Below are 21056 nucleotides of genomic sequence, written 5' to 3' on the forward strand. Positions count from 1 at the left end.
ACAAACAGAACAAGGATAGAATTTTAAAAATGTAAGTTCACATTTAGAAGAGAGCCAATGAGAATTATTTCTGATTTCTCAGCAGAAACTCTAAAAGCCAGGAGCCTGAAAGATAATATTTGCAGCTATCCTTAAGAATTGAATAAGAAGTAAAAATCTTCGAAGATAAATATAAACACAGAACTCATAACTATAAAGCTAGCACTGCAGAAAATAATTAAGAAATACTACACACAAAATAAATTAAAAACAAATCACCAAGTTCTCAAATGGATGAATCTCATCAGAAGAGTAGTTAGGCAATTAAGAATTAGCACAAAATTAAACATTAGAAATAAATTAGGAGCTGGGGTTACAGCTCAGCAGTAGAGTGCTTGCCTTGCACATGTGAGGCACTGGGTTTGATCCTCAACATCACATAAAAATAAATACAATAAATAAAGATATTATGTCCATCTTTTAAAAAATATTAGAAAACATTAGAAATAAATTAAAATGGCAGAAAATAATAAACATCTCTATAATAACACTGAATGTTAACGCTCTCAACTCTTCAATTAAAAGACACAAACTGGCAGAATGAATTAAAAGTAAGATCCAACTATATATTGTTTGCAAGAGATTCACCTTACATGCAAATATAGCTACAGATTGAAAGTGAAAGGACGGAAAAAGACATTCCATGCAAATGAAAACCAAAAGCAAGCAGGAGTAGCTACTATCATAGCCACCAAATCAGACTTTAAGCCAAAATTAATCACAAGAGACAAAAGAAAATTCATACTGGGAACAATCCAATAAAAAGATATAACAATAGTAAATATTTATGCCCCAAACCTCCATGCATCTAATTACATAAAACATCACTACTCAACATAAAGATTCAGATACCAATACAATAATTAGTGGATGATTTCAACACATCTTTTACCAATAGATAATCTTCCAGGTATAAAATCATTGAAGATTCTTCAAACCTAAAAAATATTGTAAATCAAATGGATCTAAAAGACATCTATAGAATATTTCATCCAGCAACAGCTGAATTCTCCTTTTTAGTTGCTCATAGAACCTGTTCTAAAACAGACCACATGTTAGGGCACAAAGTAATTCTTAGCAAATACAAAAAATTGATGTGATCCCTTGTATCTTATCAGATCATAATGAAATGAAATTAGAAATCAACAGCAAGAAAAAACAGGGAATTACATAAACACCTGGAGATTGAAAAATACACTTTAGAAAATATATTTTTATCTGTAGATGGACATAATACCTTTATTTATTTATTTTTATGTGCTTCTGAGGGTCAAACCCAGTGCCTCACTTGTGTGAGGCAAGCGCTCTACCACCGAGCCATGACCTCAGCCCGAAAAACACACTTTTGAATAATAAATGAAACATAAACAAACTAAGTCAAGACACTAAATAATTCCTACAGTCAAACAAGAATAGAAAAAAAAAATACCAGAATCTATGGGACAGTATGAAGACAGTTCTTAGAGGAATGTTTATAGCCAAGAGTACCTACAGTAAAACAAAACAAAACAGAAAGAGCCCAACTAATCAACCTAATTGATGCATGTGAAGGTAACAGAAAATAAAGAACAAACCAATTCAAAAATCAGTAAAAGGAAAGAAATAATTAAGAGCCACAATTAATGAAACAGAATAAAAATGTAGAGGTCAATGAGACAAAGAAATGGTTCTTTGAAAAGATAAAAAAGATTAATAAATGGCCAAACTAACCAAAAGAAAGAAATGTGATATAAATTACTAAAATTAAGAGATAAAAGAGAATATCACCACTGACACTTCTGAAGTTCAGATATTAAGGAAAAACAAATACATTCACCAGGATAGTCATATCAAAAAGGTTAATAACAAGAAATGACAAGGATGTGAAGAAATTTGAACCTTCATACATTGCTGGTGGAAACAAAAAGTTCAGTCACTTTGAAAAAGTTTGGGAGCTCCTCAAAATGTTAACCATAAACACTGTTAAACCTTATGACCCAGCAATTCCACAATGAGGCATATGCACAAGAGAAATAAAAATATGTCCATACAAAAACTCATACATGGACTGGAGTTGTGGCTCAGTGGTGGAGTCCTTGCCTAGCATGTGAGAGGCACTGGGGTCAATCTTCAGCACCATATAAAAATAAATAAATTTAAAAAAGGTATTTTTTTTAAAAAAGTATAAATGTAAAAAAAACTCATACATGTATTTTCATGACACTATTATTCATAACAGCCCCAAAGTGGAAAGAAGCCTAATAGAAATGGGTATAAAATAGTGCTTAGTATATGAAATAATATATAAAGGCAACAGAAAATACACATAGCAATTATAGACTACATCTCTGAGACTGGTCATATAGCTATATATTTTAATTTCACTATCCATTTCATATTCCCTTTGTCCTCATCCAGCATCTATGTTGATCAGGATTGTCTGACTGGTGGTCTGCACTATTATTGATCTTTATAATACTATATTACTATAGTTTTCTATTATCTTTTCTACTGGAGCATCAAGATCAGAGAATCATGTGGGTTCCTGATACACAATTTTCCATGTATAGTAGGAACCCTTTTTCTTCTTTATTAATCAGGGTAACACAGGATCACGAGAGCTCATGCACAATTCTCTTCTTTGTCTATTTGATTCAAAGGCATGAAGAACACAAATTGGTCAGATGTCTACTTAATTTTCCACTCAGATTAACCCTGTTTTCTGGGTCGCTTGTTGGAAGCATTTCTCCATTAAGAACTAAGTTTTCTATGCCAATTTTTTGCAAGCAAAAATTATATAAGTGAATTATTTGAGGAAACAGAGAAGTCTCCCTCTATTTCCATTCCTTGGTTCAGTTTTGTACACTCTGGGTATATATTGGTTGCTGGCTCAGAGAACAAACTACTCTATTGGATAGTATGCTAGCTCCACAAAATGTTTGCATCTAACAGATGCTCCATCTGAGTCTCTAATGCCATTCCTTTCTCTTAGTCCAGCTGTGGAGTAATAAGATTCATGGAAAAATCAGTAAGTTCTGTGGGCATAAATTGGTATTGTGTTCATAAGGCCATTGAATAAGAACTGGAATGATGGTGAAAGAGCTTGATACTTACGAAAAGAAGACATCATTCTGTCCATCTGATTATTGAGAGATTCCTCTACAATGAGTGGCCTTTGGTAATTATCACCTTTCTCCAGAGAAACAGAACCAACGGGGTGTGTGTGTGTGTTTGGGTGCATGCGCATGTGCGCATTTAGAGATTGATCTTAAGGAACTGGTTGAGACAACTAAGGTGACTGGCATGTCCAAAATCTTCAGGGTAAGCTGGCAGGGTGAAAACCTAAGGAAGAGCTGGTTTTGTTGTTCAAGTCTGAAGTCTATCTTCATGCAGAATGGCTTTTTGCTCAGGGGAGGTCAGTCTATGTTCTATTAACACCTTTAACTGACTGGATTGAGGACCACCCACATTATCTGCTTTATCTCAAAGTCTGCCAACTTAAAAGTTAATCTCATCCAAAAAATACCCTCAAGCAAATATCCATATTATATCTGTATTAATGTTTGACCTAGGCACCACTGCTCAGCAAGTTGAAACATAAAATTTATCACCAAATGGGAAAAAAATATTCACCAGGGGCTGGAGTTGTAGTTCAATGTAGAGCACTTGCCTCACACATGTGAGGCACGGGGTTCAATTCTCAGTACCACATAAAAATGAACAAAATAAACTGTGTTCAACTATAACTAAAAAATTTTTAAAAGAAAAAGAAAAAAGAGATATCCACAATTCTGTACCTGCTTGTGAGGAGCCACACTGAATGACCACACCTTCCAGTCCTGATGCCTCAGGCTCTGATCAACCACTGCATTTCTTGTGGCCTGGTCAGAGACCCACTCGGATAGCAAGGAGGTCTTCTTTGTGGGTGTGCCCCTAGGGTTGAGTTATACTCATCTATTCCCTGCCCCTTCTGCCCTTTTATGGATAGAACCTGAAGCTTGTGTAAAGTTAAATCGTGTCTTTGTTTTATTTTGTGTCCCTGAAAATTCACGCGAGCAATCTTACTTCAGCTGCCAATGCCGGTTGGGGGCAGCAACTAGTCTAAGAGGTCTAGACACAAACCTCTTGTTAGGAGTTCCCATTACCTATTTTCTAATCTTTTCAAGTCCCTTAACACCCAAGGAAGCTCACTGGCCATGAATCAGCATAGACCCTTTCATGTGACCGTTTTCCTTTCCAGGCTAAGCGAACAAGAAGATTCTCTGCTTGATGTTCTGCTCACTGGTAAGAATTTGTGGGTAAGCCCATAAAGCTATAGCTATGCAGTTTCAGAAGCTATAGCTATAGCTATGCACTTAGAGATATAAAGGGAAGAACCATATGTAAACCAGGTCTTTTGGACTTTCTTCAGTCAACTGGCCATAGGGAAATCCCCATGAAGCCATAATTATGGATTAAGGAAGGAATGTCAATGTATTAGGAACAGGTATTTATGGGAGTTTGAGTTCATGCTCTGTGATTTTGGGAGCAGCTCAGTGTTGTATATAATACTCCTCTTTCATGACTAAGAGCTATTTCACATGCCAACTTCATATATTAGAGGGTCATAGGGCACCAGTTATGGGTGGCCCTCTGGTAATCTAGTGTCGATGGCCAAGTATTCAAAATCTACCACAGTATAATAATCATCTAGCAACTTTTACAGATAAGAGAATAATTTCTAAGGAAGATGATTTGGCTTTGTCTCAAAACCTATGAATTTACATTGATTCTCTTATAATGGTCTCCCAGAGGCTCCACAGAGGATGCCTATCTGCAAAAGGCAATTTGAACAATACTGGATCTGTTGGAAATCATAAGGAAAAAATGACAAGAGAAATTCGTACAATTACTTGAAACTGCTTCATATTCTTCTTATACTCTGGATAGCACATAAAATCCATAGCCTTATAATTAATGGATTGGAGCAATAGCATTAAGATATTAGTATTCAGGGCCCTCTAGGTAGGGGATTTAAAATATATTAATTCTTACTCAATTTGCAGGAGATATCTCAACATAATTTAGATCACTGGACCCCTAGTAAACTTCACCAAGAAAGATATCTGAGTTTTTGTGCACTCTCATCTATCATCCTTTGATGCTCTTATTATAAAGGCATTTAGAATATTCATTACTTCTTGCTCAACAAAGTTACTCATCATTATCTCATTAATGTAGTGAATCACCTTGATAACATACCATACAAGACTAGATAGAATACAGCATGAAAAATTTGACATAGTCCAGAACTAATATAATGAAAGTATACTATGACACCTGCCTCAAGCAAATGTTTTCTTGTGTATTTTGTTAAAAGGTGTGGAGAAAGAAAAATATTCTCCAGAACAATAGCTGTGTGCCATATCACAAGTTAGATTGATTTACTAAAAAATAGAAATCACATCTGGAATAGTTCTGGCAAATGGACTCACGACCTGATTAAGCTTAGAACAATGTATCATCACTTTTCAGAATCTATTTTTTCTTGCATAAAATCCATATACCAAGCTGAAAAGCAATGTAATGGAAATAACCATTCCTGCATGTATTATTTGATAGTGGCATTAATTTCCAGAATTCACTGAGGAATATTTTATTGCTGGTTCACTGTTTTGCTAGAATTAGACAATTCCAGGAGATTTCATTTGACCCTTTCTACAATGATTGCCTTATCTCTAAAGATCAAGGAATCAGAAAAGGGATTCTACCAGTTGCTGAATATGTTTATTTAAAATATACATTCAGAAAATGGGTGTGGTTCATGGAACTACCACTGTTAGATGTACCCAGGTCAAAAGTCCTTTTATTACCTAAATTCCATAAGCCCTTAACCCTGACTGGTGGATCATATGGCATTTTCCTCCTAAGGAGTGTAATAATGTATTTCTCAATATCTTGATAAATGGGGTTACTTCGGATGTACACAGTTAGGGATGTACCAAGGCTGAATATAATCAACCCATTTCAATACCTTATCACATTCTCTGCATTCCTTTCTCTATAGTCCACTAGGAAGTTCTAACAACTCAAATTCCTTGATACCCATATTTAAGACAACTAATCACACAAACTTGTAGGGTCACTGCTAGTTGCTCAAGCTAATATACAGAATCAGAATTTCTCATAAATATACTCACAAAAAAAATAAATACCCACCAAAAAAATTTCAACAAGATCCACCATTACCTTCCTTTTTCCCTGCTCTAACATCCTTAAATTCATCCACAAATATTCCTCAGGTTTCTGCCAATATAAAATAGTAAGTTATTCTAGCGTTAAGACTTGGTACTTAATCTTCTAAGATATTCCAGAATTTGGGTTTAATTGTATGTTTAAAAGAACTGAAAGGCAGTAAGGTTTGGATTTAGAGATGAATTAGCATTTCCCTATGAGTGAAAAATCTCAGGTGAAGTCACAACAAGGAACCTCAGGCAATCAACAGAAAGAGCAGGAGGAAGGACTAGCAGGATTTGGGGTTTTGAGGCAAATCAGATTTCTTAAAATCTATCTAAATAATTCTATTTCAAATCCCAGAGTTCTGTCTTTCCTAATCAATAATCTAATTCCATGCAAAGAGGCCCAGTGAGACCATAAACTCAATTTGCATTATATTTCAGGCAACTTCAAGATCAGAAATTAAGTTTTGGGGTTGGGGTTGTGACTCAGTGGTAGAACACTTGCCTAGTACATGTGAGGCACTGGGTTCAATCCTCAGCACCACATAAAAATGAATAAATAAAATAAAGGTATTGTGTCCATCTTCAACCAAAAAAAAATTTTTTTAAAAAGAAATTAAGTTTTTTGTTTTCAGAAGTTATGATTCTACTACTATAAAAAATAAAGTATTCTCTTGGGCTAGGCAGAGAAGCTATTTGGTATTCTAACCTTTCATGAAAGCCTTAAATTTATAATTTCTTTTCTATGAATTCTTCAAAGACATCAGAAAAAGCCAGCACATCCCATAATCTTTGTTTCCACCATAATTTTCCAACACAATAACTGTTTGGTCATGAAAGCCTTCTCTTCAACAGATGTTTGGCTCTATAGCCCTGTGCATGAGAACTCATACCACTACTAGCAAGAACTCAGAAGGAAGTGAGGAGCATGGGACATAAAACTTGTATAGCATGTTTTCAGATTTAGAGAATACCTCAACCATCTAGCATACTACTAACAGAAATATGGCCATTCAGCTTGAGGATGTAGTTAAGCTTGGTAGAGGGCTTCCTTATTGAACACAAGGCCCTAGATGTGATCCCTAGCACTTTATGAATTGTTTAAAAGAAAAGAAATAGGGCCATTAGGGGACAGTGCTAGTGATTCTCAAAAGGAAACATGCTACTGGAAACTAGAGGAAAAAGAATCCTTGTTATGTATGTATAGTTGCAGAAAGTTTAACTGATTTATGTGTCATAGTTATATGAACAAAAACTTGCAAGTGATAAACTTAGACATTTTGCTGAGGAAAGTTCTAGACAAAATATTGAGGGCTTGGCCTGGTTACTTTACTATTTATAGCAAAATGTGAGAGGAAAGAGAAAGATTGAGGGAGAACTCCTAAGCAAAGGGAAACCAGCCTGTCCAAGTTGCAAGATATTAAAATTAGGAGATTCAGTGTCAGGAAAGTATGCTTTGAATAGAAAACCAGGGTTGCAGCTGGTTCACTTCTTGATAGTTCCTTATAAGGTTCAAAAGGTCAAGCAAGAGAGAAATTTGAAGATGTTATGCAGCTATCCTAGGAAGAAAGAGCCATAAGGCAAGGAATGCATGTGGCGCACCAAAACTGGAGAAATCAAGGAAATGGATCTTCCCCTAGAAAACCTGGATTTTAGCTCAATCAGGACAATTTCAGACTTATCTAGAACTATAAGATAAGAAATCTATGGTGTTTTAAGTCACTAAATGTGTGCTAACTTGACATAGCAGCAACAGAAAACTAATAAAGATTTTGGTAACTAAAAGTGAGGTGTCATGTAACAAATGTGGAAGTAGATCCCATCACTGGCAGACACCTACTGGAGCTCAGGCTCAGCCCAGATCACCTCTGCCCACTGGCAGTCACCCAATGGAGTGAGGCTTGGCCCAGACCCACCTTGCTGACCTGCGTGGGAGTTCTAGTCCAGGGCAGGCCCAAGTCTATCCCGTCACCAGCACATACCCGTGGGAGCTCAGGCTCGGCTGAAGACCATCTCTGCTCAGGACCATCTCTGCCCACTGGCAGAGCCCCACCAGAGCTCAGGCCGGGACTAGAGCTGCCTTGCTGACCTGCACAGGAGCCAGGGCCCAGGGTAAACTTGGGTTCAATCTGCACCATCACCACCTGGGAGCCCAGGTCTAACCCATTTCCATCTTGAGACACTGCAGCCATCCATATAGCTTTCCCCATGCAGTAGCTTCTACCCTAGGACAACAGACAGGGCTTAGAAGCAGCTTCATTTTGGAGCAGGCATCCCAAAGCCAGTGTAAGGCCCAACCTTTCAGCCCCATCTCTGAAAGACATTGCATCCATCTTTGGGCACCTCCACTGCTATCTCGAGTTACCTCCTACTATTGGTGCCACCACCTATAATTGTAGTAGTATCCATTGTAGGACACTGGCAGGATCTGGAAGCCCAACACCAAGGTGAGATACAGTTAATCTGCACAGATATTATGAGATTATAGGGTAGAAACTGTAATACCTCAGATCCACATTGCAAGTAAGACAACATGAAAAAAACATGGAAGAAAAGTGCCCCAAACAAACCAGGATACTACAATAACAGAACCCATGGACAGTGAAGGTGATGAAATGTCAGAGAACTAGTTCACAAAGTTCATAATTAAAATGATCTGTGAATGAAAGAATGGCCTAAATGAGCAAATACAGGCAAAAACTGATCACTCCAACAAAGTGATAAGAGAGCAAATACAGGTAACCACTGATGACACCAATAAACAGATAAGGGAAAAAATAAAGAAATCCATTGATCACATCAACAAAGAGATAAAGGAGCAAACACAGGTAGCAAAAGATTACTTTAAGAAAGAGGGATTCTGAAAAAAAAATCAGAAATCCTTGAAATGAAGGAAACAATAAATCAAATAAAAAACTCAATAGAAAGCATCAATAACAGACTAGATCACTTGGAAGATAGAACGACAGATAATGAAGACAAAGTATACAATCTGGAAAATAAAGTTGAACACACAGTGAAGATGGTAAGGAACCATGAGCAAAACATCCAAGAATTATGGGATAGTATCAAAAGACTAAATCTAAGAGTTATTGGGATAGAGGAAGACACTGAGTTTCAAAACAGAGGAATGCATAATCTCTTCAATAAGATAATGTCAGAAAATTTCCTAAACATGAAGAATAAATAGGAAAATCAAATACAAGAGGCTTACAGGACACCAAATGTACAAAATTAAAACAGATCTACACCAAGGCACATTATAATGAAAATGCCTAGCATACAGAATAAGGATAGAATCTTAAATGCTGCAAGAGAGAGGAGTCAGATCATATATAGGGAGAAACCAATTCATATCTCAGCAGATTTTTCAACCCAGACCCTCAAACCAAGAGATTCTGGAACAACATATACCAACCTCTGAAAGAAAATGGATGCCAACCAAGAATCTTATACCCAGCAAAATTAAGCTTTAGATTTGATGATGAAATAAAAATCTTCCATAATAAGCAAAAGTTGAAAAAATTTACAACTAGAAAGCCTGCATTACAGAACATCCTCAGGAAACTGTTCCATGAAGAGGAATTGAAAACAACAATGAAAATCAGCAAAGGGAGGCATTACCCTAAAAGAAAAATTAATCAAAGGAGAAACCAAGTCAAGTAAAATACTAACAATAAACAAAAATGACTGGGAATACAAATCATGTCTCAATAATAACCCTGAATGTTAATGGCCTAAACTCCCCATTCAAAAGATATAGAGTGGCAGATTGGATTTTTAAAAAAAAAGACTCAACAATATGCTGCCTCCAAGAGACTCATCTCATAGGAAGAAATCCACAGACTGCAGGTGAAAGGTTGGGAAAAATCATACCACTCACATGGACTGTGGAAGCAAGCAGGGTTTTCCATCCTCATATCAAACAAAGTAGACTTTAAGCCAAAGTTAATCAAAAGGGATAAAGACAGATATTTCATACTGCTAAAGGGAACCAAACACCAACAAGACATAACAATAATAAATTTATATGCCCCAAACAATGGAGCGTCTACATTCATCAAACAAATTCTTCTCAAGTTCAAGAGACAAATAAACCACAACACAATTATTCTGGGTGACTAAAACACACCTCTTTCACCACTGGATAAACCTTCCAAACAAAAAGTGAACAAAATAATATAGAACTCAATAATACAATCAATAATTTAGACTTAACTGACATATATAGAATATTCCATTCTTCAACAAGCAAATACACTTTCTTTTCAGCAGCACATGGATCCTTCTCTAAAATAGACTATATATTATGCCAGAAAGCAACTCTTAGCAAATATAAAAAGGTAGAGATACTACCCTGCATTTTATCAGATCATAATGGAATGAAATTAGAAATCAATGATAATATAAAAAATAAAAGCTAATCCAACACATGGAGACTAAAGAATATGTTATTGAATGAACAATGGGTTGCAAGACATCAAGGAGGAGATTAAAAAATTCTTAGAGGTAAATGAGAACACAGAGACAACGTATCAAAATCTCTGGGACACTATGGAGGCAGAACTAAGAGGAAAGTTCATTACATGGAGTTCATTCCTTAAAAGAAAAAAAAAGTCAACAAATAAATGACTTAAACATTACATCTCAAAGCCTTAGAAAAAGAAGAACAAGTCAACACCTAAAGCAGGAGAAGACAGGAAATAATTAAAATCAGAGCTGAAATCAATGAAATTGAAACAAAAGAAACAATTGAAAAAATTGACAGAGCAAAAATTGGTTCTTTGAAAAAATAAATAAAATTGACAGACCTTTAGCCATGCTAATAAAGAGAAGGAGAGAGAAAACTCAAATCACTAACATACATGATGAAAAAGGAAATATCACAACAGACAATACAGAAATACAGAAGATAATTAGAAATTATTCTTAAAACTAGTACTCCAGTAAAATAGAAAATATTGAAGATACTGACAAAATTCTAGAGTCATATGATTAGCCCAAATTGAATCAGGATGGTATACACAATTTAAACAGATCAATTTCAAGTGACAAATAGAAGATGCCATCAGAAGCCTACCAACCAAGAAAAGCCCAGGACCAGATGAATACACAGCTGAGTTCTACAAGACCTTTAAAGAACAACTAATACCAATACTCTTCAATTTATTTCAGGAAACAGAAAAAGAGGAATCCTTTCCAAACTCGTTCTATGATGTCAATATCACCCTGATTCCAAAACCAGACAATGACACATCAAAAGAGAAAAATTTAGACCAACATCTCTAATGAATATAGATGCGAAAATTCTCAATAAAATTCTGGCAAATCTAATTACAAGAACATATCAAAAAGATAGTGCACCACAATCAAGTGGGATTCATCCCAGGGATGCAAAATTGGTTCAACACAAAGAAAGAAAACTTCAGGCCAATAATCTATCAAACATAGAAGCAAAATTTCTCAATAAAATTCTGGCAAATTAAAAACAAAAATATATCAAAATGACAGTACACCACTATGAAGTGGGGTTTATCCCAGGGATGCAAGGCTGGTTCAACATATGGAAATCAATAAATGTAATTCATCACATCAATAGACTTAAAGAACCATATGATCATCTCAATAGATGTAGAAAAAGCAATCGACAAAATACAGCCCCCTTTCATATTCAAAACACTAGAAAAATTAGGAATAACAGGAACATATCTCAATATCATAAAAGCTATCGATGCCAAGCCCCTGGCCAACATCATTCTAAATGGAGGAAAATTGAAAGCACTCCCTCTAAAAACTAAAACCCTCTAAAAACTAGAACAAGACAGGGATGCCCTTCTTCACCACTTCTATTTAACATGGTTCTTGAAACACTGGCCAGAGCAATTAGACAGATGAAAGAAATTAAAGGGATACAGATAGGAAAAGAAGAACTCAAATTGGCACTATTTGCTGATGATAGGATTCTATTCCTAGAAGACCCAAAAAGCTCCACCATAAAACGTCTAGAACTAGTAAATGAATTCAGCAAAGTAAAATCAAAGGCATTTCTGTATATCAGTGACAAATCCTCTGAAAGGGAAATGAGGAAAATGACATTCCTTATAGAAATAGAAAAAGCAGTCATGAAATTCATCTGGAAAAATAAGAGACCCAGAATAGTTAAAGCAATCTTTAGCAGGCAGAGTGAAACAGGTGCATCACTATACCAGACCTTAAACTATACTACAAAAACAGCACGGTATTGGCATCAAAATAGACCTTGTAGAGCAATGGTACAAAATAGAGGACTCAAAGTCTAACCCACATAATTACAGTTATCTTATACTAGACAAAGGTGTCAAAATGTAATATTGGAGAAAAGATAGCTTCTTCAACAAATGGTGCTGGGGAAACTGGAAATCTAAATGCAACAAAATGAAATTAAACCCCTATCTCTCACTGTGCACAAAACTCAAAGTGGATCAAGAACCTAGGAATTAAACCAGAGACACTGTGTCTATTAGAAGAAAAAGTAGGCCCAAATCTCCATCATGTCAGATTAAGCCCCAACTTCCTTAATAAGACTCCTATATAGTAAAAAATTAATAAAGAATCAATAAATGGGATGGATTCTAACTAAAAAGCTTATTCTCAGCAAAAGAAACAATCAGTGAGGTGAATAGAGAGCCTACATTTTGGGAACAAATTTTTACCACACACATGTCAGAGCAATAATCTCTAGGATATATAAAGAACTAAAAATCAGCAACAACAACAAAAACAAACAAATTACCCAGTCAATAAATGGACCAAGGAACTGAACAGTTCTCAGAAGAAGATATACAGTTAATCAACAAATATATGAAAAAATGTTCAACATCTGTAGCAATCAGAGAAATGCAAATCAAAACTAAGATTTCATCTCACTCCAGTCCGAATGGCAGCTATTAAGAATACAGACAACAATAAGTGTTGGCAAGGATGTAGGGGAAAAAGCACACTCATACATTGCTGGTGGGACTGCAAATTGGTGCGGCCAATATGGAAAGCAGCATGGAGATTTCTTGAAAAACTGGGAGTGGAACCACCATTTGACCCAGCTATCCCTCTTCTTGGTCTATACCCAAAAGACTTAAAAACAGCATACTACAGGGACAGAGCCACATCAATGTTTATAGTAGCACAATAGCTAAACTGTGGAACCAACCTAGATGCCCTTCAGTAGATGAATGGAGATTATTATACACACACACACACACACACACACACACACACACACAACGGAATATTATTCAGCACTAAAAGAGAATAAAATCATGGCATTTGCAGGTAAATGAATGGAGTTGGAGAATATAATGCTAAATGTAGTCAGCCAATCCCCAAAAAACAAATGCTGAATGTTTTCTCTGATTTAAGGATGCTGATTCTCTGATTTAAGGATGAGTGGGGTCGGGGTAGGCATGGGAGGATTAGATGAACATTAGATTGGGCAAAGGGGAAAAGGAGAGGGAGGGGAAGGAGGTGACATGGGGATAGGAAAGATAGTGGAATGAGATGGACATCATTACCCTAAGTACATGTATGAAGACACAAATGGTGTGACTACTTTGTATACAACCAGATATATGAAAAATTTGCTCTATATGTGTAATATGTATTGTAATGCATTCTGCTGTTGTATATAACAAATTAAAAATTAAAAATTAAAAAAATAAAAATAATGTGTAAGCAGATTTGTAATTAGGCAATAGGCAGTGACTGGAAAAATTTTGAAGTTTTGATAGAAATTGATAAAAAAAAAATCAATCAACATATTCTAAAGTTCACTGAACCCCAAGCATGATTAATACAAAGAAAATCACCTATGTATACCATAGTAAAAATGCTAAAATTCAATAGCTAAGAGAAAATAAACATGCTACATTTACATATTACATTTCTCAGTAAGAATTAAGGCTATTATTAATTATTATCAAATAATTATTAACAGAAACTACTAAAATCAAAAGATGATGGAATGACAACCTAAACATGTTGAAATATGAAAATATTCTTCTATAATGAAATTAGTGCATCAACAAAATTAAAAAGTTAAAAAAATGATCTCCAATGGAAACACAGGATTGATAGGAGGAATGTAGGGCATCAAAGAGATTACAGATGGCAGACAAAAATGAACCAGTGAGGGCTGGGGATGTGGCTCAAGCGGTAGCACGCTCGCCTGGTATGCTTGCAGCCTGGGTTCGATCCTCAGCACCACATACAAACAAAGATGTTGTGTCCACAGAAAACTAAAAAATAAATATTAAAAATTTTCTCTCTCTCTCTCTGTCTTCAAAAAAAAAAAGATAAAGTCTTTAAAACAGTCTTAAGGATGCTCACAGAACTAAAAGGAGATTGGAAGAAAACTGAAGAACATGGTTCATGAACACACACACAAAAAAAATATATATATATACATAAATGAACCAGTGACATGAAAGAAATCCATTAGACTCAACTACCCAAATTTAATGACTTGAGTTTATGACATTATACCATTAGTATTGTGGTATTATTTCTCAAATATTGTCATCTGAACAAATTCAGTCCTAATAATACATAATAATTCTGTCCTAATAATAATAATTTTGCCATTAGCAAGCCAAAATAAGAGAATCGTGAGGTTACATATTATTTATTTAAATAATTATATTTATGATGAAGAATAGCATTCACTTTTTAGAAGCAAATCTGAATGTTTACAAAGGTTTTTAAATTCAGCACTTAAGTGTTTACATGAGATTCAAACATATTCCTTTTGATTCAGTAATATTATATATTGTAAGCATACACATATATCTGAAACAAAAACAAAACCAGGAATTGAAAAATAAAAACAAAGGAATAATTACTCTAATATTCAAGATACTTGCTAGTTGAATGGGAAAAGCAATAGGATGGAACAAAGAGTAAAATTTTATATCAGGAAGTAATGAAACTTTATCAGGCTTTGCAGATGAGTAGCAGGTTTAAGTATTATACACCAGAAGTCACACAATCTTTCACATGTACCAAAGGTTACTTAATGAAAAATTTAAAAGACCAGAGGTTATGAATTGAGACAGTTTGATTTATTATTACTAATTAAATAATTTTTAAAAAAAGAGTTGCAGGAGAAAGTACCTTTTTCATTTCTTGTTTCATGATCATTGTGGATCTGCTGTAAGCCAGGAATTGGCCGAGTTGTCAGATACCAAACTGCATGTAGGACATCCGTGGCATGTATACGATTGTGATCTAAAGCCACAAAAATATTTTATAAAAATGATCATTCTGTTAGGCCTCATAAGTCACTTAAAAGGATTGGAATTTTATAGTCATTTACATTCTTATAATTTCCCATAATTGTATTTTATCTATTTTTAAAGTTATTTTGATGTCTTAAAAAGTTCCCTTTTTAAAAATTTCACATATACTATGAAAACATAGTAAAGGGATCAAAGGAAAGGCAGGGTAAACAATAACTGAAAGATACTAGAAAATTTTCTTAAAGTTTCTGTCATGTGGCTTTTAAAAATACCATGTTGCTTCTACATCATGGAGACACAATATTCAAAATGATTTCTGTACACAGAACAGTTACAAATTCTGGATACTTAAGCTCTTAAAAAAGAAAAGTAAGAATTACCTCTTTCTCAGGTTTGTTATAAGGATAAAATGATGAATGGCATGGGAAAGCATCCAGAACACTGTCTGACACCTACTATATAATAATAAAACTCCTCAACTCCTCTATGTGAAAAGGAAATGTTACATAGGGCATAGGGTTTAGAATTCAGATGGACTTTAGAACTGAAATCCAGCACCTCTCTCTAGTTTTAAGATCCTTCTGACTTTTTACTTCTCATTTGTGATACAACATTCCCAATAAAGATTAAATAAGATAATCTACATGAATCTAATGATTCCATAGTCACAGCAGATATCCAATGAATATTTTATGAATATCTACAATATAAAATTAGCAGATGATAGAACAGTAAGTGTCCAGACTATAGGCAGGACATGGTATTAATTCCCTAGGAGCCTTATTATTAATAATATAATTACCATCTTTTAATGACATTTCCAATGTGCCTTGAATTCTACTATGTCCTTTTTGTTGCTTATTTTATTTTATCACTCTCTATGGGGTAGGCACTGCTATTATTCCAATTATAAATTTGTAAACTGAGGTTTAGAAAAATTAGGTTGAGAGAGTTTTCTCAATCAGTGTATCCTAATCAGAGCTGAGAGTGAAGACTTTTTACCATGTCCTTCTTCCCATTCAGCTTTCCTTAAGTACATTCGAGCATTCCTATATTCATTGTAAACTTTGACTTTAATTTTAATGCATACTTTATATAGTATATATAATCCACCTTAAATTATTAAATATCACTGAGTTATGAAAATTTAATAAAAATTCACTCTGTAGATAACTAATTTCCTAATTAATGAATCCTTATGGAGAGAAACTGTAAAATGTTAACACACCTTTTCTTAATATGAAATTCAAATTATATTTAAACATAAAAATCAAATAAAAATTAAAAATTATTCCATAGATCAAAACACAGTTAAAAATATAAATTCTATGGATAAACTCTGAACACTGTAAAATGAAGGAATTTTCTAAAATTCTTAATATTAACAAACATTTTAAAAAATAAGGTACTCATACAAATAATTATCAACACAGAAAGACACATATCACAAGTGAAAAGCAGATTTTAAATAGACATCAATATTATGATTCATTTTATAAAAACTAAATTTATATAATAAAATAACTTAGAAAATATATACCAATTTATTTTATTTTATTTATTTATTTATTTATTTTATTGAACCCAGGGCATCGCACATGTGAGGCGAACACTCTACAACTGAGCCATAACCCCAGCTCCTATACCAAAATCTTAATAGTTGTCAGTTAAATCTAGGTAGGATCAGATTTTCTTTTTAAATCTCCATTTAAAATTTTTCCAAAAATATATTTACAGGTTCATCTGAATATAAAGATAACAAAGTTTCAAAACAGTATTATTTAAACTTACATGAAAATACTTACAAGGAATGTCTCGATAGCCATTTTCTAATGCATGAAAATAGTTCATGAATTGTTGAGTAGGAATTTTAAATATTTCCAATAAGCCAGTGTCTTGAAATAAGGAATACATAACCTAAATGTCAATTAAAATAAAGTTCACTTTAAATACCAGAATTTCTATTTGTAGATCAGTATGTTTTTGTAATTTGCATTTAGGAAAATAAATAATGTGACTGTCTTTAATTTATTAAAAACTTCCAAAAAAATAAGAAAGGAAGACATCACCCTACAGCTCATGAAAACCAAAGAAAAGTTTACTATACATGCTGAGAGCCATAGCCAAGTAGGAATGACGCATGGCAATTTCCTTGTCAGCCTACCCAATGTTGCTTAGAGGGAGGACTCTCCATTGTGGAAATGGGCTTGCCTTGGACGCAGGTCATTTGCAGTGACATTGCATGAAAGGTGACCTTGCTCAGGGATTAGGGCGGATCTGGGTTTAGAGGGATTGGGATTTAAGGTGGATCCTGCTGGGAATAGGGCGTATCCTGCTGCCTCAGGCTCCTACTCCTTGAGTTCCCGTTGAGTTCTCCCGGGATTCAGAGGGTTTTTGGTATGCAGAGCCCAGAGGAGAGTGTATTTTCCCCAGAATGTGCGTGTAGAGTGCCGGTGAGAGTTCGGGAATAAAGAATTGCTGTTTGAATATACAAGGCTGTGAGTGGCTCGTGATTTTGTGCCCAGCCAGACTGTGACATATACATATCATAACCCAATTTTAAAATTTTTTTCATTCTTCTCTTTGCTCTTTATGTTCCTAATGAAAAACATTGTGAATTCTTGCTAGTCCCAAGTTAAAAAAAAAGTAAAAAAAATTCATATTAATTGCATTTTTGTCCCTAAAGAATTCAGTGTAATGAACTTACATGTCCTCAACATAATTTGTCCTCATGTTTTTGTATTTCATAAGAAAGATATTAAAGGAATTCATAAGAATTATACTGTGGGAAGGTAAATCTGATGCTGTCATGTGAACCCATCAGGTAGAAACTTGAGTCTGGGTAGTAAAATGCAAGTATTTTTCCAAGGTTCTAACATGAAATGAAACAAATGAAACATCTGGCCTTGGGTAAAATTCAGGGAAGGCAGGTCGAAAAAAAAAAATGAAGCTTATGTTCATTAGTTAGAACTACATTGTCACTTTTCATGTTCTTTTCAACCTCAAGAGTCAAGAAAAAGTAAATCTTTATTACTTCTTCAGCCTAAATTAAATTTCATCAATGTAGTAAAATAAGCTATTATTCATGTATATGTAGATGGAATATATAATATATATAACATATAGCATATAACTATAAAATATATATTTGGGTTTTATGAAAAAATAATTTAATGAACAAAGTCACTGTTGAACTAGTACCTAAACCAATACTATGATTATTTAGATTTTTCTTTCATAAACACTTGAGAAAAAACTAAAAATGTTGAGATTTGAAAAACAAACCTGACTGAGAATTCTTCCTGATTTCTCCCCCATCTTTTCCACAAGCTCAAAAATTTGAAAATTCCAGTTGCTCATCTTTTCTATTAATGAATCGTAGTCTTCTACTAAAATCAGGTCCACTGATGTTTCCTCTTTGATCTGTGCATATATGGGTAAAAAATCAATAAAAACTTTACCTCTTATAAATATTGCTAAATCCACATTTAATAAGAACACCTATAACTGAACATATAAAAACAGTAATATCTGTTATAATGGTTATCTCAAATGTATTTTTATCTGAAATTTTATGTTCTTATGGAATGCAACCATAAACATGTCTTTGGACATCAGAAGACTGATTCATTTATACATTACATTTATAAATAAAAATGTCATACTTCTGAATCACTAAACAAATATAAAGTTCATTATTTTCATTTTAGAAGTTGCAAATATCAAAGGAGAAGGAAAAAAACTCATCTCATTGTACTGGCATTTATTACTAGAATAAGTTTCCCAAATAAATGAATGGGATTATTTTATTAAAACTTAAATTTTGAACTTTATGAACAAAAAAATTACATTATAAAATACTTTATTTTCATCATTTTTAATGACAATGCACATATTGTGTACTCTAAAATATACAATGAAGAAATATCAGAATAAAAATAATGTATCTACATTAAAACTAAGTAAAATATTTTCATTTAAATATAAACGCAGTTTGCTGCTCCATGATGGTTTAGAACTAAGTGTTATTTATAATCCAAACATTATTTCAGTTATAGTTACTTCTCAGTAAGAAATTTTAAAACACGATTACATTAAAAATTTTGTTCTTGGTAAAAATAATGAAGCCAGTACTAACTACTATTATATTTCACCTTAACACAATCATATTGAAAGTTTATCTTTTACATTTGGTTGCTGTGCCTCTTCTGTTTGGAGGTTATCACCTTCCAAAAATGATTTTCTGCAATCTCTCTTCTCTGATTCCTCTTCTTGTTGAGTTTCCATAAGGCTGAATGTTTCTTTTGAGAAAATGATATCTTCTTCGCCTTTCAAAAAAAAAAAAAAACATAGAGTAATAAATAGAAATAAAATTTTCCCTAGCTGGGCACGCCTATAATCCCAGCAACTTGGGAGACTGAGGCAGGAGGATCATGAGTTCAAACCCACCTTAGCAACTTAGTGAGGCCTTAAGCCTTAGTAAGGCCTTATTAGGCCCTGTCTCTAATAAAATATAGAAAAGGGCTGGGGATGTTGCTTGGTGTTTAAGCACCCCTGGGTTCAATCTCTGGTAACAAAAAAAAAAAAAAAAAAAAAAATTTCCCTAAATGTACAGCTTTATAAGAGAAACAGCTATTGGTTAAAAGCATTCAAATAAAGTAAACTATAATGTAAGTTAGTCTAAATTATTTAATCACATTATTAAAGTTGTCTTGCTGGAGACTTCCAAAGTGTTTCTACTAATGACCAGGTTAGGGAGCTACTAACTGACCTGCAACACCAACCTGTGCCATTGGGGTTGAACTTGATCAATATTTGATCTTCCTAGGTTGGCAGTATAGTGAGCAACTCTATCACTTTGTGAACCAAGCCCAGAGGAACCCAACCTACACATGCAGATCACAGTATAAAGTGCAAACCCCGATGCCAAGAGCAAAGATCTGACCAGACATGTGCAAAACTGCTGAGATCATGTGCAGCAGCTGACTAGACACCTGCATGAGACTGCCCTTTTTGTCTATATTAAAGTTTTGCTCCTAGTGTCCTCAGCAAGCACTCTAACTCATGCACTGTCCCCTTGTGCTTGAGCATAAGCCCCAATAAAGCCTCACTGAGATATTATCGCTTGCCTCTTCAATTCTAACACTAAGAGCTGGGAGCAGGTAACACCATAGTGAACTGGTAACATTAAAAAGAGCTGTACTTTGCCTTTTCATGAGTTTATACCAAATTGAGCAAAAGAACCCCACAATGATTGGTAACATTGGATACACCTTATATATCTACTCAAGGATGAAGGCAGAGAAAGGTAGATATTCTTTATAAAAGTGAGAAACAGTCTCTATAGGAACTTTTTTTTACTAGTTTCATGTAAACCATTCTCAACATCTCTGAGTTCTAGATATAAAAACTCTAAAGTTCATAACTACAATATCATGAATTATGAGTTATTCCTTTGCCTATGTAATTAATAACATTCTTCTTCTAAGTCATATGGTAAAGGGAAGCCACAATGATATTCATTCACATGTTAAAATATGATCCCATTCAT

General features: G+C 34.2%; 1 protein-coding gene across 1 annotated transcript in view; it reads right to left on the bottom strand.

Moving 5' to 3' along the window:
* Pde3b (phosphodiesterase 3B) overlaps window positions 1-21056 on the bottom strand; it is a 172778-nt gene that overhangs the window by 20590 nt on the left and 131132 nt on the right. The window contains exons 8-11 of the mRNA XM_026398986.2: window positions 19694-19833; window positions 18791-18928; window positions 17311-17422; window positions 15381-15494 (exon numbers count right to left, since the gene is read on the bottom strand). Coding sequence (XP_026254771.1) covers window positions 15381-15494; window positions 17311-17422; window positions 18791-18928; window positions 19694-19833 — 504 coding nt within the window. The remainder of the gene's footprint in view (window positions 1-15380; window positions 15495-17310; window positions 17423-18790; window positions 18929-19693; window positions 19834-21056) is intronic.

Source organism: Urocitellus parryii, chromosome 4, assembly GCF_045843805.1.
Source record: "Urocitellus parryii isolate mUroPar1 chromosome 4, mUroPar1.hap1, whole genome shotgun sequence".
Lineage (NCBI taxonomy): Eukaryota > Metazoa > Chordata > Mammalia > Rodentia > Sciuridae > Urocitellus > Urocitellus parryii.